Source organism: Gadus chalcogrammus, chromosome 9 (genome assembly GCF_026213295.1).
Source record: "Gadus chalcogrammus isolate NIFS_2021 chromosome 9, NIFS_Gcha_1.0, whole genome shotgun sequence".
Taxonomy (NCBI): Eukaryota; Metazoa; Chordata; class Actinopteri; order Gadiformes; family Gadidae; genus Gadus; species Gadus chalcogrammus.
The window spans coordinates 17,690,453-17,716,811 of NC_079420.1; the positions used below are offsets into that span (position 1 = coordinate 17,690,453).

The 26,359-nt window shown below is 45.4% G+C and overlaps 1 protein-coding gene across 1 annotated transcript in view; it reads left to right on the forward strand.

The window, feature by feature from the left end:
* Positions 1–24,384, forward strand: part of LOC130389181 (sphingomyelin phosphodiesterase 3-like) — a 36,692-nt gene extending 12,308 nt beyond the window's left edge. Inside the window, exons 2-10 of the mRNA XM_056598856.1 lie at positions 4,384–5,194; positions 5,740–5,991; positions 6,440–7,388; positions 13,795–13,870; positions 17,803–17,964; positions 18,295–18,384; positions 22,400–22,463; positions 22,743–22,917; positions 23,764–24,384. Coding sequence (XP_056454831.1) covers positions 4,893–5,194; positions 5,740–5,991; positions 6,440–7,388; positions 13,795–13,870; positions 17,803–17,964; positions 18,295–18,384; positions 22,400–22,463; positions 22,743–22,917; positions 23,764–23,865 — 2,172 coding nt within the window. The 5' untranslated portion in view covers positions 4,384–4,892 and the 3' untranslated portion in view covers positions 23,866–24,384. The remainder of the gene's footprint in view (positions 1–4,383; positions 5,195–5,739; positions 5,992–6,439; positions 7,389–13,794; positions 13,871–17,802; positions 17,965–18,294; positions 18,385–22,399; positions 22,464–22,742; positions 22,918–23,763) is intronic.
* The last annotated feature ends 1,975 nt before the right edge of the window (positions 24,385–26,359 follow it).

Below are 26,359 nucleotides of genomic sequence, written 5' to 3' on the forward strand. Positions count from 1 at the left end.
TCAAAACCGTAATTAATAACAGAAAAGTGAGCATTAAAACGACTTGCACAACAACAAACAGTTACACCCATTTCTGCGAGATAAAAACATGCGACCCCCCATCCGTGAAAGATAAAAAAAAAAGGCTACTGCAAAGCCTAACCCATTCAAACTCAGCTTTGCCCGAAATCTCCCACCACACAATGTAGGCCTTTCCTTGTGTGACGATAAACGGAACGACACTACGGCCGTTCTGTCCAGGGCATAACATCACGTGACTTATAGGACTGATCGTAAGTGACATGGGAGAGGATTTATTCATAGATGCATGCTTCCAAATTCAAGTTTAAGATTGAACTAATGTCTCTCAGTCTAATGTCTAACCTTACCGTGTATTCTCTAAATCAAAAATAAACAGCGTAAATGAAGACCAAATTATATTAATTCTCATTCGTTCATGGTCTGACACGGAGAAAGGCGAGCTTGGAGGTTTCCTCGTGGCGTCAGCCCTCGTACACGTGTAACATCAACGCAGTAGTCACATGGTAGTCACTGGTAGTCACATGGTAGTTACTGGTAGTCACATGGTAGTCACTGGTAGTCACATGGTAGTCGAACTACCATCTGGTAGTTGTACAGTCAGATACATGGTGGCAACTCCCTCCCCATCTTTCTCATAGACACTGTGATCTCTCCCCAACATGCACCCTGTCCTGATCAATCCATATTTGTGTGTGTGTATTCTCTCTCCTAGTCCCAAATGGGTTGATATGAATTATGCAATGTGTACTTCCATAAATAGACGCATTACATACACCAACTCAAAAAGTGTTGGCTTTGTGGGGAGATTTTTCTTATCAATGTAAAAGGATGTCAATATACATCTTTTTAACATAATTGACATACATGTTCAGCAGAATTGACAGACATGACACCATATGATGTTTGATTTTATAAATAAGAAAATATGATGGTCTGCATAATTTACGCTCCATCTAACTGACTCACTGTGAACCACCTTGTTACCGAAACAAAATATTCTCTCCCTCCATCTCCCTCTCTCTCCGCTCTCTCTTGGTCCCTTCATTTCATAAATGAACATTGAACACCCAATGCACCGTCGCCACATTACTGTCCCAGCCCTGGCTATATTCGGTCTATTAATAATACAAGGCAATACCCTGATGCAGGCCTCGCAGGCAGGCCCCAGGAAGCAAGAGGACCAGGACAGCGTCGCCCCATGGATGGCCGCAATGACAAACTGTGAGCATCATTGGACCATGAGTCTGTCAGAATGGGAGACATACAGCCGTCCAACCAAGAGGATTGGCAGACTGCGTTCGGTCCAGCAGAGATCCGGGTCTGATTGTTCGTCTGGTTTCATGAAGAAGCTAAGAGATGCATTTACCCAAAAAAGGGAGGTAAAGACACGGAGGACGTGAGGCATTGGCAATAATTATTCAGCTCTCAGAAATTATTTGTTGGTGAAAGATACCAAGGAAATGGTTACCGTGTTCAGACACTGCAACAGGATGCTCTTTGGTATGCCCATGTATGCTAGGCTATAATTACTATATGATTTACTACGTACATATGAATCCATTAACTAGAGTTTCTCCATTGAAGCATGTTATATATGTGTAAGAGCCAGATGGATGGAGACTCTCACTGAATTTGTGGCTTTATGCCATTGTCATATGTGATGCATATTTATATACATCATGAATCCCTCTACTTGATTGGTTCATGTCGTTTCCAGGAGAAACGTCTGATTGCCAAAGTACTATATTCCCATCCCCAGCCACTCATTTGAAAGAATCAAAGTACTGCAATTTCTAAAAGGTGAAGCCTGCACATAGACCACAATAGAAATGTAAGAGATCATTCTCATCTACCTAAATGTATGTATATTATTGTTTGCCTGCTTCCTGATTTCAATGGTGCCTCGTCTGTATCATGTTAACCTTGAATGTACTTAATTAATCCCAGATTGGAGAGTAGGGCTGAAGTGTTGAACGTAATAACAGTGAGCCTGCACAGTAAAAGCACAGTAAAAGCTGGATGTCGCTTCGCATGGACGACACAACCGTCTATCTTAAATGGTGTGTAGCTGAATGGGAAGCAGCGGATGTGGTAGTAGTACATTGCCAGTATATGCACTTCTTTTTTACACTGGAACATCAATCCCAAAACTGGCCTACACATGCTTTCAGATTCACGAGCTGCAATCAATCAGGCTTCGCCCCGGCGCTCCATCACTCACTTTAATGAGGAGACAAATATCAAGGAAAACGAAAAAATATGGTTTGGCAGGAGAACATTTTGAGTTGTTGATTGAGCTCTGTATGGGACACCCTTACCCAGGGGGATGAGGAGTAACAATATGAATTAACCTGGGGAGAGGGAAGATAGGGAAGCTGAGGAGAGAAAATTCGGAATTTATCAACGACAAAAGGTTCAACTGTTAAGAGAAACCATTTTTCTCTTTTAAGGGAGGAAACTAGTTCACAACAATAGCTCTTAGCTTCACCAACACACAGCTCGTAACCTGCACTCCGGCCTACTGGCCCCCACTGTAGCTCGCCTCCCCTCTTTTTTCTCCAGGCTTTAGTTGGAGAGTCGCCTCAGGCGCGATCCCAACCCAGGTGAAGTCGGGGAGGGGCGAACATAGAGAGTGAGACAAGAGAGAGAGAAGCAGACACAGCTGCACACAGCACTATGGCCGTAGCAGACACTCTTCAAGGTTTTGGGCTCATTCCACCACAGCCCTTTTGAAAGTGTGAATCAGCTCTGTGCCATTGCAGGCTACCATTTATTATGTCTGCACAGACTCTGCAGTAGAACGGCAAAGGAGTATTTCAAGTCACAGACATTTGGCCCCTGATTCATTTGACATTTGCCAACATAAAGCTGAAGATGACAGATGAGATAGTGACCTGTGGTCCTCCACACATCCAGAAACACAGACGGACACGCACTCACGGACACACAAACATGCACACGCGTGCGCACACACGCACAAAAGGTTAGAGCAATCTTGAACTGTATCCCTGTTCAGTGCTGTTTAGCCTCATTTCGCTCCCCATTCTCGTCATTTCCTTCTTTCATAACAGACAGAAGGCTTCTGAAAGGAGGGCTCAAAATGTGCATACTAATGTTTATTTGAATAGTGTGGTGTGGTGGTGATGCACACATGTGAAGGATTAGCCCTAATTTGTTTGGCTCACCATCCCTGTTTATGATTATACTGTCCATACGGTGCGTCTTGTGCAGAACAACTTGCGACATGACGCTTGGCCCGTACGATGTGACTTATGTGTTAATTAGTGGGAAACGATTAGGATAGCACTGTTGTTGTCGTTGTTTTTGGATCTCTTAATGCTGCTGTCTTGAATTTCCTTTTGGCCCACAGGGGTTATGTTGAGGTCAATGCTCTCTTTTTGCCCATCTGCTCCAATGAATGAATGATCATTAATTCATGGCAGCGGGATTGATTCGCTTTCCTCTCCCCTGTAGCGAGCCTGACATAAGAGCCAGTTTGAAAAGCATTTAAGAACTGTAACTAGTTGGCCTGTCCCTGGAAAGAGGGGAGACGGAGGCCGGATGAATGGACAGACACCAGGCTGGTTAACCCAGAGCGCCACATGGCTCTGGCTCAATTTGTTATTTTTGATCTGTTATCAAAAATAACAAATGTTTAATTCGCTTTTTCTAAAGTTCCTTGGAGGAACAGACTCCCACTTGTGCTATGGCCAATATTCTGCTGAGCAACAGTGTTGTATAAAAGTTTGGTTTCCAAACAGTTTCTTGACTCAAGGATGAAATAGGTTGTATTTTTAGATAGAAGGTGCATAATTTAAATGATCATTTGAAATGAGCTTGCTATAGTTTGGCTTCTTTTTGGGAGGCAGGTTTGGTTTTATTTACGGGCATACAGCTGCTGAAATGTATCTAATCAACATATATTGTACTGACGATTTCTAGGTAAATGAATTAAATCGATTTAGTTTCAGTAATCAATAAGGACACAAATTCTTAAGCAGTTCAAAGTAGTTTAGCTGTAAAAAATTCAATTAATCTAAGAAAATATCCAACATGGACAGCTTAATGAGCTGTCAATCGTTCACTAAATGATGTACTGATCTAAATGATTACCACATCCCTTTGAAGTTGCTTACAGCATTCCAAGGAGTTGCAAACATGAAGTAGACTATTTTGGTTTTTATGGATATCAGATGAAACACACATTGCAGAACATATATCTTTCGTCAGCCTTGTCTCTGTTTTTCCTCCTTGCTTTCAATTTCCACTTCCTGCCTTCCTGCCTTTGCTAACTGTGTCTCCTCCCTCTCTTCCCTGTTCCAACCTCCTCCTCTCCCCGTCCTCCCTCTGTCTTTCCACCAGGGCTCCTTTGGCGTGGGGATGCTGGATATCGATATACTCCTGGTGTCCGCGTGGAAGCTCTTTTAAACACAAACTCAAGCCATTCCCCTTCGCTATGGCAACATCCCCGCCTGAGAATGGCCTTCCCTCACCGTCCCCCAGGCAGACTCACTGCTAGGGAGAGGCCGGGACGGAGAGCTGAAACCTCAGGGCTGCCCAGCTAAAATCTCCCAAAACATGTATGGTACCTTCCTTGGCTCCACGGGGGGAGGGTCTACATGTATTCTATTCTATTTATTTATTTTTATTTATTTACTTACCAATCCACAGTCCATTCATAAACAAAGCTGCGCCGATTCAAACGAGTGTTGATGTGTGCGCGTGCGGCTGACGTGTGTGAGGCGAGGCAGAGTTGACGAAGAAAGTAAACTAAACCAAGCAGGGGAAAAAACCCAGGAAGAAGGAGAATTAAAGCGGGGTAGACAGCAGAGACAAAAGGGCGAGCAAGGAAGAAAGCGAGAGAGAAAGCGATGGTCCTCTACACCACCCCGTATCCCAGTGCCTGCCTGCACTTCCTCGATGGCCTCTCCTGGAGCCTGGTGTTCCCCTGCTATTGGCTGCTGGACCGGCTCCTGGCGTCGTGCGTGGCCACGTCGCTGGAGAAGCGCCGGCGCTCCCAGGACCCCTGCTCCTTCCTGAGCCTGTGCGTGCTGGTCTCCGTGCCCCTCTACCTGCTCTTCTTCCTGCTGTCGCTGCCCTTTGGCCTGCTGGGCTTTCTCCTGTGGGCCCCCCTGCAGGCCGTCCGACAGCCCTACCTCTACACCTACAGCAGGTCAGTGTCCCGTTAGCCCTACCTCTACGCCTACAGCAGGTCAGTGTCCCGTTAGCCCTACCTCTACGCCTACAGCAGGTCAGTGTCCCGTTAGCCCTACCTCTACGCCTACAGCAGGTCAGTGTCCCGTTAGCCCTACCTCTACGCCTACAGCAGGTCAGTGTCCCGTTAGCCCTACCTCTACGCCTACAGCAGGTCGGCGTCACAGCCCTACACAGTAGATCTGTATCACTCAATCCACACCAGCGACAGGATTTCGTTTGACTATGAGTCAAGAAGGTCTATCTATATGGACCATTACTGTGCATTTCAAAGATACATGCGACGAATATTACATTTCCAAATGGAAATTGGTCTCACTAACCCAAAAGGTAGCATAACCTGAGCTGATGAGGAGTTTGTGTTGGTATAAAAAACGACGACTACAGTACAAGAAGTGTGCTTCGATGAAGAATGATCTTGTATCAGCGAGTTATATGGGGATATGAGATGCTTTAAGCTTACACCCTCGTGAATGACTCCTGAACTCCCCCTGCGCCCTGAAGGCCGGACAAACACCAGGCGGAGCAGGGGGCGGCGGGGCCCGGGGGAGCCGGCTCGGCCGAGTGGAGGCCCCAGGGAAGGAGCTTCTGCTTCTGCAGTGCCAACGTGTGCCTGCTGCCCGACGCCCTGGCCCGGTTCAACAACCTGACCGACACCCAGAGCAGGGCCCGTGAGGTGGGCCGCAGGATCCGCAACGGGGCCAGCCGGCCCCAGATCAAGATCTACATCGACTCGCCCACCAACACCTCCATCAGGTAAGGAGGAGCTGCTCCAGCTCCCCGATGGACGGGTGTCAAATAAAAAGAGTTGAAAATAGTCATAAATAAGTATTTCACCTTTGATCAAGCTTTGCTGAGAGGACTGACTTATTATTTCCCTGACCGACTTATTTATTACATTATACATTTGAGTTATTCCAAAGGTCAGCGGTGGATTTTTATTGCATTCAATTAAATCGCGACAATCTAATTCTAATCAGCGAGAGAGAGAGTGGAGCTTGCCATTGAATTCATTTGGTTTGGTGATTTGTTGGAATAAAATCTCCATACTCTTGATCCTGGATGTCACGTTAAAGGCTCCCTCCGTTCCACGAGTGTCCCAGAGTATTCCCAGCTTTAATTTCTAACTTTGTCTTACTGTGTCGGTGTGTGTTTTCCGTGTGCATGCTCTGTGACCCACTCCTTGGCTCGGTGTAAACATCAGCGCGGCCTCCTTTAGCAGCCTGGCCGCGGGGTTCCGGCGAACCTCCTCTCTGGACCAACGCCCGGAGCCGTCCCACGTCACCAACGGCCCCACGGACACCGAAGCCGAGCCCCCCACCCATGAGTGCCCGGCCCATCCATCAGGCGCCGCCGACTGCCCCCTCCACCAGGGCCCGTCAGACTGCCCGCTCCACTCGGAAGGTGCGGACGGCTCAACCCCCTGCCCGCTCCACTCCGCCGGGGGCGACGGCGGCGGCGGCAGCGGCTCCGATTGCCCCATGCACAGCGCCGGAGGGACCTCCCGCTGCGCGGTGCACTCCCCGGGGGGGGCCCAAGGCAGCCCGGGGCACCACGACTGTCCCATGCACGGCGACGCCAAACCAACCTCCGACTGCCCGCTCCACAACCCGGGGGTCCAGATCAGCATCAGCGCCCCGGAGCCCGACCCCCAGGACGAGGAGGGCGACGCCGAGTCGGGGAACCCCCGCGGCCAGGACGGGGCGGGGGACACCGGCAGCATGGGCGAGTCCTACACCCGCTACCACGCGGCGGGCGACGCCGGGGGGACGTACTCCAACAACACCCTCTCCCACGTGCCGCGCACCTCCATCTTCAAGCGGCCCGGCGGGCGCAAGCGGCGCCACGGGGACGACGGCTTCGACCACGACGTCTCCGCCTTCTTCCCCGCCAACCTGGACTTCCTGGCGCTGCAGGAGGTGTTCGACCACGGGTCCACCACGCGCCTCCGCCAGCAGCTCCACCGCTACTTCCCGTACGTGCTGAGCGACGTGGGCCGCTACGGCTGGAAGGGCTGCGGCTCCAGCTTCAAGTTCCTCAACAGCGGGCTGATGCTGGCCAGCCGCTACCCCATCCTGGACGCCCGCTTCCAGTGCTACCCCAACGGCAGAGGGGAGGACGCGCTGGCCTCCAAGGGAGCCCTGTTCGCCAAGGTCAGATCCAAGTTTTGGTTTCGGTTCTCTCTCCATGTGGCACTCTGGTATACTCTTCCCCGTTGGGAATGCGTGTCCTCACCTTTAAGCCCATATGAAGGAGCCTTGGACAGCTATTTTTAACTCATAAGGACCACCGCTGATAAGGTCACTGCCAGACAAAACAAGTGCTCAAAAGTTTAATTTTCCAACAATCCAATGTCCTGATTTTGTACATTGCAGTCTCTTACTATGCGGCAGTAACTTTCATAAAGCATCTGGGTTAACGAGGGCTTGATATTACCAATAGCAATTAAAATATTTCCGAGCAAACATGATATCGCAATCCAAAATATTTCTTAACACAAGAGCACATTTGATTAATGCAAGACAGCCCTGATGTTGGTTCTCTTCCAAGATGGCCAGTGGGAACATTTTCTTGTATGAGCAATGGACTAAATTTCTTCTTTGGCAGGGTAGGGCAATTTCTCTTTGTCTGTTAAATAATGCACTCTCCCTGTCTGTGTTATGAACTATTCCCAAGCCAAGCCTCTCTGCATTCTGCATTGTGTTAACACCATGAAAGAACGCATACCGCATAGATGAGATGTGCGTGCTTCGTTTATATCTACATACGTGTGTGTGTGTGTGCGTGTGCGTGAGTGAGCACGTATTGACTGGATTGAATCCAGATGCAGCTGGGAGGAATGAGAAGCTTGGCTGCCCAATACATAGTACATGTTTGTGGCATTCATGATCTCTACCATCACCGTACAACGCAGATGTGTAATAATGTGACCTAAATGTTCATGAGCTTAGTTGGCATGCTTGTCACACATTATGTTACAGTGATGTCAGACCACGCACTCCCTTTGGCCTGCTGTTTACACCTAGTTCACCCGTTACACCTCCCAGTCCTACAGTCACGTCGTCCCCGGCATCAGGTTGACCTCCTGCCAGCTCCCAGGGAGACGAGTCAATAGTGCTTTTATCGTCTCCTTTTTCCAATGCGACTTCATTTAAACATCATCCTGTCAGGCTCAGCTACTGCCGAGTCCAATGTGAAACCTGGCCACCGTCCAATTATGTAGCGGCAACATGTGTCTTTATCGGAGTTCAGCGCACACTTAATACTATTCTAAGACTCTGATCCAATGTTGTCGCATACTGAGCAGGGCTAGCTTAATGTCTGGCGAAGTGCTGTCTGCTAGGGACGAGACAGACTGTGTGTGTGTGTGTGTGTGTGTGTGTGTGTGTGTGTGTGTGTGTGTGTGTGTGTGTGTGTGTGTGTGTGTGTGTGTGTGTGTGTGTGTGTGTGTGTGTGTGTGTACTGTGTACTGTGTACTGTGTATGGTAGTCTACATCACCTGATGGATGATGGTCATGTCCATGTTGCCCGGCGCTGTCCCGGCGCTCCCTTGCCCGTTGGTTGGTCAGGGCTTGAGAGAGAGAGAGAGAGAGAGAGAGAGAGAGAGAGAGAGAGAGGAGAGAGAGAGAGAGAGAGAGAGAGAGAGAGAGAGAGAGAGAGAGAGAGAGAGAGAGAGAGAGAGAGAGAGGAGAGAGAGAGAGAGAGAGAGAGAGAGAGAGAGAGAGAGAGAGAGAGAGAGAGAGAGAGAGAGAGAGAGAGAGAGAGAGAGAGAGAGAGAGAGAGAGAGAGAGAGAGAGAGAGAGAGAGAGAGAGAGAGAGATGGTGTTCTCTGTGGATACTCAGCAGTTCTTCCCACACACACACACACACACGCTTATTTGGCAGTCATAGATCTTCTTTGATCCATCCCAAGTTCAGCCTTCTCCTCCGGCAAGCAGCCATCTCTGTTCTGTAGCATCGAGCAGAGACTGAACACAAAGAACAGTCACTGCCCCTGGAAGAGGTTTTTATTTATGTTGGGATATAACCGTTGCTTTCGGTTTGTGGTGAGATGCTGCTCTGTGAAGCTCCGACACTTTGTTTTCACCCACCAGTTGTCTTTTTGTGTCGTAAGAAATGTTTGCTCTGTATGTGGGTCAACAGAGCAGAGACAATCAGAATCAAGAGAAAACGCTGAGAGAGAAGAAGAAAAGCAGCAAGAGAGAGAGAGCGACACACACACATAAAGAAAGAGAGAGAGAGGAAGAGAGAGAAAGGTAGACACTAGTGAAAGACAGATCTTTGGAGAGTGCCAGTGAGAAAATTAATTAAAACATTTTTTTCCCAAAGGGCGAACCAGTGCTGGCTCAGTAATTAAGGCTTTTCAATCCCAACATTTATCCCTTATTATAATTATTTCTATTGTAACTATTGAGTGCATGGTTGTGTGTGTGTGTGTGTGTGTGTGTGTGTGTGTGTGTGTGTGTGTGTGTGTGTGTGTGTGTGTGTGTGCACAGATATGTGCTAGCAAATAATGCTAGTAAATATATTTTCCACTCTATTATTAAGTAGCTCCGAACTGTGCCAGTCTAGAGTTGAGTCTGAATCAGATTTAACCCTGAAATGAAGGCCTTAATTGACAACAAAAAGAGGCTACTTCCAGCTATTCAACTAATAGTTTTCATGGTTCTTTGTATGCCAAAGTTCAACAGGGTACGAGTCCCTCTGTAAGGTATTTTTCAAACTGCTCGTCCCAGCTGGCTGTGGTTTTGCTTGAACCTCTACTATTTTATATTTTATACAATATATTGTGTGTGTGTGTGTGTGTGTGTGTGTGTGTGTGTGTGTGTGTGTGTGTGTGTGTGTGTGTGTGTGTGTGTGTGTGTGTGTGTGTGTGTGTGTGTGTGTGTGTGTGTGTGTGTGTGTGTGTGTGTGTGTGTGTGTTTCAATGAAGGAACTCTATGCTGCGGTTAGGCCAAATCAACACACACACACACACACACACACACACACACACACACACACACACACACACACACACACACACACACACACACACACACACACACACCGGCCAAATGTTCCCTAAGGTCCAATGTCAGTTTCAGGGTTCTCACACACCTATTGAAGCATGGACAAACCTGTAAAATATTCAATACTCGGCGCAGCAGAGGACAGAGGATGGACAAGAGGGGGGATGATATCTAAAGGGATGCAAGCAACTGGGATGAATGGCATAAGAGGCCGAGTTGGCACTAGAGAGAGAAAGAGAGAAACGTTATCATGAGTAGCAACATAACTAAGAACTGTATTTGACTGATTGCTTTGTGTCAGTTTGGACGGTTAATGATTGAACTACTGGAATTTGTTGGATTTGTTGGTTCTGGTCGGAACAGGGAGAAATGTTTATACAAACCCCCAGCGCACAAAGCTTTGACATGACTTGAGGATGTCAATGGAAATGTTGCCGTGTTGTTGTTGGGTTGCATTGTGGTACGTTGTGTTGTGTAATGTCTTGTCATGGATCTGGTATCCAGCGTCCAGTAGGGCCCAACCAGGCCCCATGCAGCCTGTCTGACATAAAGGTAAAGTCCATCTATCACTAGCTAAATGAATTACAAGAACCCATTCCATGGCTGTAGCATACAGCCTTTGTTAAAGTGGGGTCACTGAACTTTGCATTTGGCACCACAGCCATCTAATGAGGCCAGTGCTTTATTGCTGCTCTCTGCATTTTTCTTTAAGATGTCCGTGCAGTTGGCCTGCCAAAACAGTAATCCCATTATCTCAATCAATGTCCATTTGACCAAGTAAAATTCCCTTAGACAATAAAATGCCTCTATCCACAAGCTGATCTGCTATGTTGACAAGTATGTCATCTTCCACGATGAAGCTTATTAAACAGTGTAAACAGTACATATTGCTAAAATAACAACGAGGCAGCTGGGCTATAACCAATTTGAAGTCTTGTTGTGTCAATCTGGAGGATTAATAATATGTTAGACACCAACTGGCAGCGACTCAAACTGGTAGCCATCAAAATATCTTGCAGTATAATTACATGTTCCTTCCCCTGCGATCCAAGTTATTTGAGCTCTCTGCATGTGTTCGTGCATATGTTTGTGTTTGTCCATGTGTGTGCACTGTAATTCAATGTTTACACGGGTCAATCCTCAAATTGCACATCTCCCAAAGTACTGTTTAAACTCCCACAAAGGATCCTTTAGTTTATTTAAAACTAGTTCCTGGTAAGAACATTTTCCTCTGGCCCTTTTTTCCATGTGTGTGCGTCCATCTGTTCGTCCCCATTTAGCTGTGGTTGTACTCCACCCAAAAGGCCGGCCACTTCCCACCAGCCGGTGTTTATCCCTACCCCTGTCTGTCCTCCTCTGTATGTTCAACCCTGTATCCACCCACATCTTCTGGTTCCTACTAGGAGGTCCTTTGATTGAGAGTCTCTGGTTGAATGTGAGGCTGTAGGACATAGCACTCTAGAGCTACTGACGCCCGGGCTGTACAGCTGTACAGGATGCAGACATCAGCAAAGTGGAAGGATGTCACTTTTTCGGTCTCGTTTAATCCGACGCCCCACGTTATTATTGGCGGTGACGTACATAGCGATGGAGATGATACACGACGGATAATACTTTTCTCTCCACTTCTCTCTCGCTGCACTTGTTATCAGTCAGAATCCGATTGCTTGTGTCAAAGTGTCTGCCGGTGACTCACTCAACCTAAATCCCCTCTTTGAAAAATACCATCCAACTGATGATTCCCTGGTAGCTGAGTGTAGTTGGACGGCCAACACAAGTATGTCACAGTATTTAATTGGTGTCCTGTGTGACTCACTCTCCCTGGCCAGAGATGGCCATGGTGGGTGCTTTCTGGAGAACAGACTTTGGTTGATTTTTAATTAGATAAGTTACTGATGCCTGGCTAGTGGACTGTGTGATGCTGTAATCCTACTAGAGCCGTGGCTAACTCTCACTCAATTCCATTGGCGAGCAGAGACCAGCGAAAAGGGCGGTTTCTAAGTGAAGTCGTTTTTTTCTCTCTTGTTTTTCTTTCTTGTTGCCAACATGTTCGCAAGTGTTTGTTTGATAATCAAAATTTCAACACCTGGGGTCTCATTTATAAAACTGTGCGTGGGATCGTTACTAAAAGTGTACGTACGCCCAAAAGCCAAGTTTTGCGTGCGCCAAAAAATATTCAGACTTATAAAACCCTGCGTACGCACACCGTACGCAATCTTTGCTTTATAAATCACAGAGTGCCTAAAAGTGTGCGCAGCTGAATCAGCTTCACGTTCCGCCCTGTACACGCACCTTTTTAACCATAAATGGTCAATGCAAATTACCTCATGAATGCGATCGGCATATAAAACCGACTCAGATGCAAGTATTATGACTTGTCGGAAACAATGGCAGAAGGACTGAGAAAAGCAAAAAAGCGACATTTCTCGGAGGTTGAAGTGGAGACACTTGTGGGTGAGATGGAGGCCCGACAAGTAGTTTTGCTCGCCGGTCATGGGATTGGGATCACCAACAACAAAAAGCAGAGTGAGTGGCAATATGTTGCTGCAGCAGTGAACTCTGTCAGTAGCATGGAGCGCACAGTCCCAGAATTAAAAAAGAAGTTGTCTGACATAAAGGTACATCTTTTTATGTACCAATAAATCGTTATGGTCCCTAAAGACCCTCCCCCTCCGAATCCTGCCATTTGCATGGTCCACCAGCATTGCCATATGGTGCAGCATTACAACGGCGCTCACCTCTGTATTTATAGGGTTACGGTAATAAGACTGACCGAGAACACCTTGGATAATCAGTTTAAAATGTCAGAGAGAAGTAAGTGTAAGTTTGCCTTTAAGTAAACCATGTTTACTTAAAATGTTCTTGAACATAACCCCTTTTTAATGCCTGATTTGTCATGAAAAGCATCAAGAGTAACGGACAACGATTGTGATGAGGAGTGTGGCTTGGTTTTCCACACTTAGGATTTAATTGATATTTGATTATGTGTTTACAGTGTCACATACAAATATTGTTATTGACACATGTTGGACAGATGCTTTATTCCATGCAGTCGCGCCGTCAGTGGACAGTAGCCTATGGCGTGAAGGGATTAATTATAGAGAATTTCTTTTTATTTCTATTCTAAGGAGATGTTTCTGGAGTTATAACTGAGAAATAACGCTGTTGACTTAAATTATTCTGATTACATAGATTTAACGCATGATACGGGTTGAAATTAAATTCATGAAGGGCGATGATAAAACATAATCGTTCTTCTCACTCTACAATTCTTCTGTCTGACTTAAGTTCACCACCACACCATCTGTGTCGCCAATTCTCCTTTTCCTCCAAACCATGCGTACGCATGGGTCAGAGTTTGCTTAGGGCTGCGCACATTCTCCCGTCAAGTTGGTTTTTTATAGATCACAACCTTGGCGTGGAAAGTCACGTACGCCAATTTCAGCCCCGTTTTGTGCGTACGCAACGGTTATAAATGGGACCCCTGGTCTGTACAATTGTATTGAGTGTATTGAAAAATGTGATGTTTGTTTCTGATGTCTCACAGGTACAGGTGGGCACCTCTCACCAGGACCAAAGGGTGGTGGGGTACCTCACCTCTACACATCTCCACGCCATAGAAGGTACCTTTCAGACGATCTCTCTTTCTTTCTCTCTCACCCTCGCTCTCACTCCCGCTTTCTCTCTAGCCCAGGGTCACTCCGGCTCGCCTAGATAAAAACGTACAAGTGTCCAAACCCAGAATGGGGGGCATTGTTGTTCCGTCCTACAGCCAACAGCGGGGGGTAGTAGCAGAGGTGACTGGTGGTCCGTGTAAAAAGGAGGAACAGGCATTGCGGGGACCAGGGGGATGTTTTGATGACATAATGTGTGCAAATTGGGACTGATACATCTCTAAAGATGAAACAGACGTCTCCGTCCACAGCGTCTTTGTCCAGCGCACCTCTCTGCCGGGAACCGCTCTGATTCCCCTCAACGTGTTCCTGATCGCACAAACATGTTGCTTGCACGAATCCACCAGTGTCACAGCAACTTGGCTTGTGTTCGACGAGTGGTATAAATGTGCAAGGCTAGAAAAAGCAACTCAGCATTTAGTTCTCCCTCCATTATTGTCAGAAGACGATGGCGCTGCCCTGTTGTGCTACACGTTGCGCCTCTGATTCCGGTATGCTTTGTACAAGCTCAAAAGGGGCCGGCGTCGTTTGGTTCTGTGTAAAAAAACAATCCCATAATAATGACGGTGTGGGAATATTGATGTCCCTATCGCTGACTCTCTGTCTCTCTGTCTCTGTCTGTCTCTCTCTCTCTGTCTCTGTCTGTCTCTCTCTCTCTCTCTCTCTGTCTCTCTGTCTCTCTCTCTGTCTCTCTCTCTCTCTCTCTCTCTCTCTCTCTCTCTCTCTCTCTCTCTCTCTCTCTCTCTCTCTCTCTCTCTCTCTCAGTCACTCTGTCACTCTGTCACTCTGTCACTCTGTCACTCTGTCACTCTGTCTCTCTGTCTCTCTGTCTCTCTGTCTCTCTGTCTCTCTGTCTCTGTCTCTCTCTCTGTCTCTCTCTCTGTCTCTCTCTCTCTCTCTCTGTCTCTCTCTCTGTCTCTCTCTCTGTCTCTCTCTCTGTCCCTCTCTCGCTCTCTTTCTTTTTTTTTCCCTCTCTTCTTTGGGCACAAATCTACCCTCAGACTTATGCAAAGAGACAGAACCTCAATTAATGAAAGCATGTGTAACTTCAATCGTTGAAAGCAAGGACAGGAACATGCACACAGGACCAAATGTATATCGCCTTATCTGCACACAAAAACAACATAGAGCAGACAAAGCTGCTTGCTCAAGCAGTCTAAAATGTATTGATACGGTATTGCTGCTGGCAGCAGAAGCAAGCTCATGCCTTGTTTATATCAGAGCAATCCATCTCAGCCTGCATTGTGTGTGTGTTTGTGTGTGTGTGTTGCCGTTTGTATGTGTGTGTGGGGGGGTTTGTGAGTGTGTGACTGTAGAGTATCTTGATGTTCCTCCCTAGCCAGAGAAGAAAAGCCAGATCATAAGATAAATGACCAAATCAACACCCCTGAGCACTGGCCTCGTGTTCCCATAGCGACCAGCTCAAGCTGTTGGAGGCGTCACAGCCCTATTTAAAGCCCCCGGTCGATGCTCCCCTCATTTTTTACCCGAGACCACGTCTCTAACCCACCTCCCAAGCTATTTCTGTTCCCTCCTCCTACGCTCCAGTGACTCTGTTGGCGTGGGTCTAAAAATAGGAGTACATGGGCTATTTATGATACATCAAAGTAACCGGGGGTAAGGGGCATAGGCAAGGGAGAGAGCGGGATTGAGAGAGAGCGAAACAGAGAGGGGGAGATGGAGAGGGATGGGGGTGACTGGGAGAGATAAAGAGAGCAACCTCATTCTTGTATGGCTGAAATTACTTTTTGCCTTTTGTGAGTGCCCTGAGTATGTCCTGGTGACGTATAACATCATTAGTGAACACATAATGACTCGACTGATGGTCATGCATCTCTTTTATTAACACACACACCAAACAGGTTTGGTTTGCCTGCTATTATTGGCCATTTCTAAAGGTTACTGATATACGAGTCAACGCTAAGGTATACAGTATGTGTAATATTGACTTTGCTTTGTAGATGATCAAACACATGGCCCACACGCATGACAAACACAGAGACATACACATAGCCACCGACACACACTTTGAGCTTATCGCACTGGAGATGAAGTGGAGAGCCATGCCAGCTTAATCCCATGCCACATACACCCTCTCCTCTACAATGCTGTTTCTCTTTCACACTTCCTCACCCACTCTCTTTTGGCCCTATTTTAACCGTCTGAAACGCAAGTGAGAACCGCAAGCGCAAGTAGCTTTGTGGGCGGTTCTATAGCGATGTTGCTATTTTACCGGCGCAAAAATTACTCTTGCGCCCAAGAGTCTTTTTTTTTTGGTTTGGGCGTAACGTGCAATAAACCGATGAGAGTGCCAGCTCCCATCCACTTTAGGAGCCATGAGCGCATTTGAATCTGACGAGTTGATATTTTGATGATGAGACAGATGCACATGAATTTCAAACTTCAAATGGCTCAGTTTATGGCCAAATAATATGGCCTAATTCACACATGGAATAAGTTTTTCTTCCACAGCTTCAGAAATACTGAGTCCTGAAATAAATTTCAGCAAAGAAAACCTAACACACATATGATATGCGGTAACTGTGGTTCTATTTAATGATATACATAATATATAAACATTGTTTCTTATCAGTTTTGTATGCATTATCGTTATCGACTTGTGTTCCTAATATGCATGTGTCCCCCCGTTAATATACATTGCCATGGACTGTATTATGCGTTACGTGTTTAGTTTGCGTGTGTTTAAACAGATGGACGCACACACGCGCGCCCGCATTCATTAATTATTTTACGCATACACACCCGCGCGCCCGCATTCATTCATTCTTTTTGACACTCTCTCGCGGTAAAACAATGTTTTCTCACGATCAAATACTCATCAATCCTAAAAGTACATAACTAATGTACACGGTGCCTGTGTCAAGAAAATATGTGTTTGCTGTACGGTGTTTGCAGATGCATTGATTTAAAAGTACAACTTATTACCGCTGTAACAGCTGTTCCATCCAAATTAATTTACCAAGAATGTGTGGCTAGGTAGATGAGAGAAGCAAAGTGTATGCGCGAGGTGCACAAGCAACATTATGCATGCGCCCTTGAAATAGCATCTGAACAACGCGCCACTGACTTTAAACCAGGTATTTCCTGGTTTGTAGTAAAAAAATAGCACCAGGGAACGTTTGTGCCAGAACACGCCTCCTCCTTTCGCCTAACCGCCCCTTGGGGTGCAAGATCATTCCCTAATTTACTGACGTGTGGCGCAGGAGGGAAAAGAACACTCTGCGCCAGTTGCAAACTAGAAACGACACATGTGCCAGTGGGAAAGTAAATTGCGCCGGATGCAAGATAGGGCCCTTAATCTCGCTCATTCTCTTTCATCTGCTTTACCCTCTTGTTCTACTTCTGTTATCACCCATTGGCAAACTCGCAGTACCCTCTCTCTCTGTCTCTCTGTCTCTCTCTCTCTCTCTCTCTCTCTCTCTCTCTCTCTCTCTCTCTCTCTCTCTCTCTCTCTCTCTCTCGTTTAGATGATCCTTTCCTTATCTGCACTTCCTCCATTACTTCCATTCTTCCATTCAAGTATTTAATATCTCATTATTCGGTTTTATCTGCCCTGAACACTCTAATTTTCTCTTAAGCACTTTCAGCTTCTTACTCATCTAATCTTGCTCTATTTTTTCCTCTCTAAGATCTCCTATCTTCTTTTTTCTATTTGGAATTGATCAAAACTGGGAGACAAATGTGTTTTTGTGTGTTTGTATGCGTTCATAATTTGATCCTCTCTCTCTCCAGACCTATACATCAACCTCCTTTTTCAAAACCTAAACAACCTACACACACACACACACACACACACACACACACACACACACACACACAGGCGCGCGTGCTGACGTGTGTCTGTCCTGTGCGTCCCTCAGGCGATGCGTCGGTGCGCTGCGAGCAGCTCGATCTCCTGCTCCAGTGGGGGGCGGAGTTTCGGCAGTCCTCGTTTCGCTCAGGGGAGGGGGAGAAAGTTCTGGAAGACCTGGTGGCCTTTGACGTCATCCTGGGGGACCTGAACTTTGACAACTGCTCTTCAGGTAGAAGCCAGCCAGAACACCCAGGCTCCTCACTGTATGATAGCATAACGATCGTTGTACAAAAGTTAGTTCCAAAAATAACTTCCATTGTGTGCCTTGACAGGGGTTGCTAATAACCGTTAATTACATTGACAATCATAAGTGATTTATATTAACTCCTCAGAATCACAAATGCCACCAAAGAGATAATAAAAAATAAATAAAAAATAAATATACGTGATACAAAGCAGCTCAATAGAAGTAAATGTATTTTTCTTAAAGGCTTGTGTGTGTCTGTGTTTGTGTGTGTGTGTGTGTGTGTGCGTGCGTACGTGTGTTTGTGTCTTCCAGAGGACAAGTTGGAGCAGCAGCACGCCCTCTTCACTCAGTACAAGGACCCCTGTCGCCTGGGGCCCGGAGAGGACAAACCATGGGCCCTGGGTAAATGTGATCAAGGCTTTACTGGAGGCTAAGCACACGTTAACTGCGTTGACGCAACTCCTAAACCTCTAAATAGAGTTTATGCAACTTAAAAATTTGCTAGGGTGTTTGTTTTACCGACCGTAGTAAAATCAAAGTAGCGTGGCATTATCAATCAGTATTTAGGGTGTCTGTGACCAAACACATCGTCTCTTGCGGCAGCCGGGTTTGCGACAGAAATTAGTTCACTCTTATTAGCTAACTCTATCTGTCAAAGGTTGACTAGCCCGCTTTTCTTAGTTTCAAATGTTGTTTTGCAGTGGTGAGGCATTGATGCAGGAATCATGGAGATCACAGAGAGAGGAAGGAACAGAGTGAGGGCAAACTGAGAGAGGAGGAACATTGAGGGGAGAGACAGAGGGAGGACAAATGGAGAGAGAAGAGACAGAGAGGAGGAACAGATAGAGAGACAGATGAAAGACGGTGAGAGGAGAGACAGAAAGAGTCTCTCCGCTTTTAGGCGGTTTATTCCAGGATGTAATACAGCGAGATACAGACTTAGGTTGAATAATCTATAATGGACGCAGATGAGGAGCAGTTTCGAGACGTGTTCCTTGGCTGTCGATCCCTCTTCTCACCGACCGAAAGAGTTGGGGCGAGTATTATATTAAAGAAAACGTGAAGGACAAGAGAACAGATGCACTCTCACCCTTGATAAGGTTTATGGCCCTGGCTAAGTCCCAGACGACCAGGTTGGTTCATCCTTGTTGAGACATAACAAATGGCGGAATGTTGGAAATAACACCTTGTATCAGTGTGAGAGGCACTGGCCTGTTCCTATAGACTAGATATGGGAGAAAAGCATCTTTAAAGTAGAAACAGAGAAGGGAAACAGAGAGAGGACAAACAGACGGACCTGAGCCACAATGTGTAAACTGCTGCTGCTCCTACAGTTTTTACAATATATAGACATATGTCACTGGATTGAAATATCTAAGCGATGTGATCTATAAGGCTTTAAGTTTAATAATTTTGTCAGGAGTCATGCTCCCCACCCATATACATTGCGAAATATTCAGACTTGTAATCTAGATGCAATTCTTAATTTCACAATTTGCACTACTGGTTGTTTGTCCTACATTCCACAAACAAATAAATGAATATTCTCAATATATCACTTACATTTACTTATAGGGCATTAAGGAGACACTTTTTTCTAAAGCAACTTACAATAGTAAAGTTAATTTGTCGGAAGATAGAGAAAGAACAATATATCGCTGTCAGTACAATAAGGATGTTCATAGAACATAAGTGTTACAATGCTAGGTCAACCCATTCCCCTTATACAACAAAGATAGCGAGGCTAAGTACTAATTTGAAGTGCCAAGATGTACAATAAACAATAAGTGCATACTGCGTACACTGAATTTACCCAACACGAATATAATTGTTTTTACCGCTATGTCGTGGTCAGCCTTATAATGAGGTGATGCACCCACACTTCAACACAACAGACAGACCTGAGCCATTCCAGGGAGGATACGCAGACATGGAAAAAGGATTCCCCTTTCCCTCAGAACCGACAATACCAGTTCCGTCCCCCGCCCTAGTAGAAGCCTAGTTCACGTCGGAATGAGGTCCAAACATTGCATCATGGCTCTCTGGTCTATTTGGGACAGTGGACTGGATACTGCCCCCTGCAGTACAATCCTAACTTCTACACTTACCTTGATCAAAGAATTCTCCTCTCCTATACTAATACACACCTGAGTGAGATCACGCACACACACACAACACACTTCCTCCAGGTCATTAATATTGTGAAACAGCATAATCATTTTAATCTTAAGTGTTATCAAAACTAGTATTATTTAAAAACGTTGCACAAACAGCTGGATAAACGTCGAGCAGAGACGGTGTACTGATGTACAGGGTAGAAGGGTTGACACAGAAAGGGCCAGAGTTGTAAGCTGCCCGTGGTTGTCTAAATCTGGATGGGCACCTACGTCGCAGAACCGAAATACACCCCCGTACTGTGTGGGCCCTACTGACGTCAGCCAAGATGGGGTTTGGGGGCTGGTAATGAGGTGTTTTGTAGGCCATTTATATTTATGGAACAGTGAACAAGCCTGTTCAAAGTATAGCTTTCAATCTGATGCATGAAGGACAGGAGGTATGAATGAAGGATGGAAGATACATAAATGTGACGGAAAGGAAAAAATGAGTTGCAGCATTATCGGGAACACACTATAACAACAGACAGGGAAATGTACGGGAAGGCAACTGGGAAATGTCTGCACTGTGAAATAAATAAAAACAAATAAAAAGAATCCTCTTGAATACATACGTTACATTATATATTGCATGACAGATAGAGATAGAGGCATCACCTTCCCCAGCCGTTTATCTGGTTCCCACTGCGCAATGTGTCGTCGGAGTGATGTATTTTCTGTGTCATTATTGGACGTCAAATTTCGGTCCACTGAAGAAGGGGTTGTTTTGTTACGCCAGGCGACGTCTTTTTTCCGACGTCTACCAAACGTCTGATGTTGAAGTCCTTCGGAACTCTGACATTTTTTTGCAGCGTCTGAAAAATGAAGTGAACCGATCAGTGGGTATCTCTCTCCACACGCTCCCTCTCGCTCGCATGCTTTTGACCCATCCGGGAGCCAGTGAACACATGCACACTTGAACACTCCCCCTGTCCACATTTATTGTGTACCGGTCGGGATCCGAACCAGCCATCCTCTGGTTACAGGTCCAGCTCCATAACCAGTAGACCACATGCCAGTGCAGTCACACACAAACACAAAGACACAGACACAGACACACACAGACACAGACACACACACGCAAACACACACAGTCGCACAGAGGAACACACAGACACACACACAAACAAAGAAGATATGCCTAGGCCAATTATTTACTGAACGTTTCCCACAAACTGCATTTCCAAATAAATAAACAGATAAATGTAAAAAAATAAAAAAATAACTTCAAATAAATAAACCACGAAATGTAAAATAACAACATGAAACATGATGTACAAATATTACATCATGTATACATTTCCTGCACCTGTCATAGGCATCCAAATGACGTCCAAAAAATGTAACCGGTTCAAAAATGTTGTCTAAATTTGATATCACATTTGAACTATAAATAGCCCTTACACGGAGGTCGCACGGCCATCAACATTAGACTTCAGTAGACGTAAAAGAAAAAGGACGTTGCCTGGCGTTAAAAAACAACCCCTTCAGTGGACCGAAATTTGACGACCAATAATGATACAAAGACGACACTCCGACGACACATTGCGCAGTGGGATCATGTATACATTTCCAGCATCTGTCATAGGCGTCCAAATGACGTCCAAGAAATGTACCCAGTTCAAAGGTGAAATGTTGAACGACAATATGAAGTCCAAGTTGGGTCATGGTTTGAAAACCAAATATGGACCTAGTTTGGACATCAAATAGAAGTCCAGAATTGGTCATGGACCAATGGACCAGATATAGACATGATCTGCACGTCTCTCCAACGTCCAATGTTAGGTGGGTTAGCTTGTATTCTTACTAATCTTGTCTGCAATAAATTCACTTTTTTTTCTTTTGCCGGATGGTAGGCAGCCAATCAGTTTCCCACAAGAGCTGTGATAATCATGGTGTATAGAATCAGAGTGCCTTCAGAGTATGCATCTCCTCTCCGATACCAGACAGAGAGAGAGAAGAGAGCATTTAAGAGACATTAGTCTGCTTCATGGCCTCGCACCCTCACCATCCACACAAATCATCGGCTGCTCCAAACACCTCGTTGTCGGTTGTAACACACCGATAGCTGTGGGGGATGTTTTTCATGGTTACATAACCTGAAACAAACGGTGAGATTCTTTCAGAGGTGGGCCGTGCTCAATTTTCATTGACGAGCCACAGAGATCTGCTTGTGCATTTGGTCCTTTAATATCATAAAGCCTTTGTTTTTACGTTCATACTTAATGGATTGGCTCAACTGATGACATTATTGTGCTGGGCAGGTACATTGCTGGATCAAAGCGGTCTCTACGACGAAGAGGCCAACTCACCCGAAAGTTTACAAAAGTAAGTGTGGTTTTGTCACAGAAAGGAAGTGCTCGACATAATTGGGAACACACACGCATCTAAAGGCACTTCAGCCCTATGCCTTTTACATACACAAAGACACCCCTTTGTCTTTGTATGTGCGTACTGCATTTCATTGGGGCTGAAGTGAAAACGTCAACAATGATAATTGCTTGCATCCATTTGCAGTCTTTGCCTATCTGACTGATACCATCCCTCCCCCCCTTCAACCTTTCCCTCAATATGTGTATGGTGGTGCCTGCCCCCCCTCCCCTTTAGGGTGATGGAGAACGAGGAGGCCAGGAAGGAGTACCTGGTGTTCCCTCCTAGCAAGGCTCAGAGTCACGGAGGTGGCGGCGGGCAGAAGGGCCGCAAGATTCCCCTGAAGGGCAACGGAAGGCGCATCGACTACATCCTGTACAGCGATGAGGGCCTGCAGCCGGACTGGAAGCTGGTGAGTGCTGTCTCATGGGTGGAAAGGTCCTCACCTGATGCCTATTAAACCTTTACTGGGTCACCTTTGTACAGCAGCAATTTATTCCATTACTAAAATCAACCTGATTTTAGTCATGGCCCGCCGAATCCTGAACTTGAAAGTCTCAAGAATAAATGTGCCCATCCACGATTCTCTCTGAGTAATTGTATTCTTAATCGCAGCTTTTGAAAATTCTCCAAATTATGCAGCTTTAACTGTAGCTACAACTCCAGCCACTAGAGGCTTTGAACGTTAAAACATACATAGTGCAGGTTTAGCCACCCATTCTTGCAATTGGTGATTTATGCTTCATCAAACAATCTCCTACAATGCATGAATTTATTCAAAGCCTCGTAAAGCACAGGGAATTGCATTCATCATGTCGTTTTAGGACCCGTTTTAGCCCTTGGCTCTTTGCTGCCCTTTCCTTTGGACATGAGTGCAGAGCTAAACCCACAGACCAAACCCAGACATGAGGAGTGCAGTATGATCACTGCCAAGCCAAACTGTTATGCTTCACTTGCTCAATTAAATCCTAAACCATTGTCATTGAGCTGCCACCTTGTGGTGGAGTGTAGCTACTGTAAATGGTTGCGTCCTGCCACAAATCGTGTTTTTTTAGGTTCATTATTATTGATTATTATACATGTTTTTTGTTGAGAATATTATTTTGAAATTCAAAGCCTGCACATAATCTAAACTCATGTCATGTATTGAATTGATGTATTGAATCGCAGATGCAGCTGAGCTCATATGTGCAGCCTGATGATGCTCAAACTGAGTGTGTTGCTAACCGAAACCCATCCCATCTTCTTCCTGCTACAGGACATCGAGGAGTTCAGCTTTGTGACGCAGTTGGCCGGCATCACTGACCACCTTTCAGTGGCCGCGCGATTGGCCGTTTCAACCGGCGAGGAGGAGCCTTAGGGGGCCGTACATTCTCTTGCACTGCCATCGATACATGGAGGAAGAGACAAGAAGAGATACATGATGGAAGAGACAAGAAGAGATGCATGATGGAAGAGACAAGAAGACCGGGGAGAGAAATTTGAATACAAATGAGCAATTGAAAGATGGCGGAGAAGCGAGAAGGCCCCGTGTCTATTGAGAAACGCCAGAGTGCTGGACGGATGGACGGGTTGACAAACTGATTAATGGAGTTACAGGCCTGGGTTAGGGGGGTTCACGTTAAGGGGAGAGGCAACAATGGAGTGATTTAAAAGAGAGAGTTTATGCCAGAAGGTAGATAAGCAGGGAATTTGTATTAATGGTGTGATGAACGTTTTTCATACCCAGACAACACATACTCATGGACACACACAAACACACTCACAGAGGGTTTGAAAAAATGTGACAGATAACATCTTCTGATGTCAACGACAAATGGTCACTATTTACGAATTTATTTACATTGAGTTAAGGCTTTACTGTCACACAAACTCTCTCTCTCTCTCTCTCTCTCTCTCTCTCTCTCTCTCTCTCTCTCTCTCTCTCTCTCTCTCTCTCTCTCTATCTCTCTATATATATATATATATATATATATATATATATCTGTCAGTCTCTCAATCACGCACACACACACACACACACACACACATTCAGACACACACAAATCAACCTTGCATGGTCCATGCTGGATCTATACTATATGTCTGACCACTTTCTATGATTTTACCTCTGGAACTTTCTGATTCTCATATAATACAATGGATGACTAGAGAACACAAAGAGGATACTGAGATTGTCTTGTACAGCAACGGTAGGCCTATAGCTGTGGCCCGCACAATGAGAGGCATTGGCCACTACGCTATTTGACCTTTGTGCCGATTGGTTGGTGTTCGTCTCTTCAAGGTCATTGGTCAGTTTACCTGTCAGTTTTCACCTTACTTCTCCTGCCTTGGTCCCAGGAACCTCAACTAAAGTGTCTTTTTTCTAAAAGTCTTTCTAAAAAAACTTAAAAAAAAGATCAATCTAGAACAGTTTTTATGGTCACTGCGCCATTTTTGTAGAGAAGTACAAATGCCTGGTAATACTTTGTGGTTTATTATTTATACTTAATTGTATTGTATAAAGAGGTCAAATAAAACAATCCGCTTGACTGGAGAAAGATTGTTTTTGATACAATGCAAAGCTTGCAGACTGTTTTCAACCATTTTGTAACTGGTGGGAAGTGACAAGGCGAGAAGGACATTTGAACTAAATTAATTAGCTGATTCCTTGCTTGTGTTGGAATGGTGGTCATGACTGCATGACGAGAGCCTGGTGAGCAATCAAACAATACGACGGTTGTTTGAACTCAGAATTTATAGTCATTTATAGTAAAGATCTGCGTTTCCCCTGGAAATACAAGCCGACCCAATGGGACATTGCTGCATGTGGAATGCTAACCTCTGCCGATAACATTAACTAAACACACATAAGCAATATGTAAAAATACACACACACACACATATATACAAACAAAAACATGTAAATATACAGTATGTACCCTTACATCGCATACAATATACAGAAGGCTTGCATGTAGACGTGCACGCTCGCATGCACACACAAACATTCACATTCACATATTTGTGTTATTATATACAATGTCAATAGTGCAACCCCAGCAGGCAAAGGACAGCTCTCTCTCTATTGCCTGTGTTTTGGACCACCGCCATTCCTGCTTGTTCTCAAACAGTAGAAAGAGCTACACACACACACACCATCTTGAGTGTATGCACTGTGTGAGCAGATGGGGTTCTGTGATTTTCAATACCCCACCTGTACCCCTAACCCCTCCACATCTGTAGCAAGGCATTTATACTTTTTTAATTCCCAGTCCAAGGCCACCCTCACACACACACACACACACACACACACACACACATGGACACAACAGTACATAAAATACTCTGAGGATATCCACACACATTTTGAGCGATCTTGGGTAGAGTGGTGACGTGTGCTTAAGAGTTTATTCGTTATTATAATGATCTGTTCATTTTATCTTGTTTATCACCCTGTCCAAACTGCCAATCAGGACAAGGCAAAGCAATTGTGTATTCACTCCCTAAAAAAAACTAAACTATATCTCAGATGCTGTGTGATTGCCTCTGATTGCCAATGTTTACACTGCAGCCTTCGGCCTGTTTGCCTGTTTCTTGGCACTAGAAGGATGCATGCCTTTTGAGGGACTCTTTACACAAGACCAGATGTGTCACTTTTCAACTGCACATTCAACATCACTGTTTCACACTTTAAGTTATGGACAGTATCGTTTAAATCTGTATTGCAGATGTGTTATACAAGTGTGTATGTGCACTCGCGTGTGTGTATGCTGAATCCATGTCCACCTGAATATTTTTATTCTCGGTAACCTCAACTGGCTGCTTTGACTCTTCTTTTTTCTGTCTCTTCATGATTAGCTTTCTTAGATATG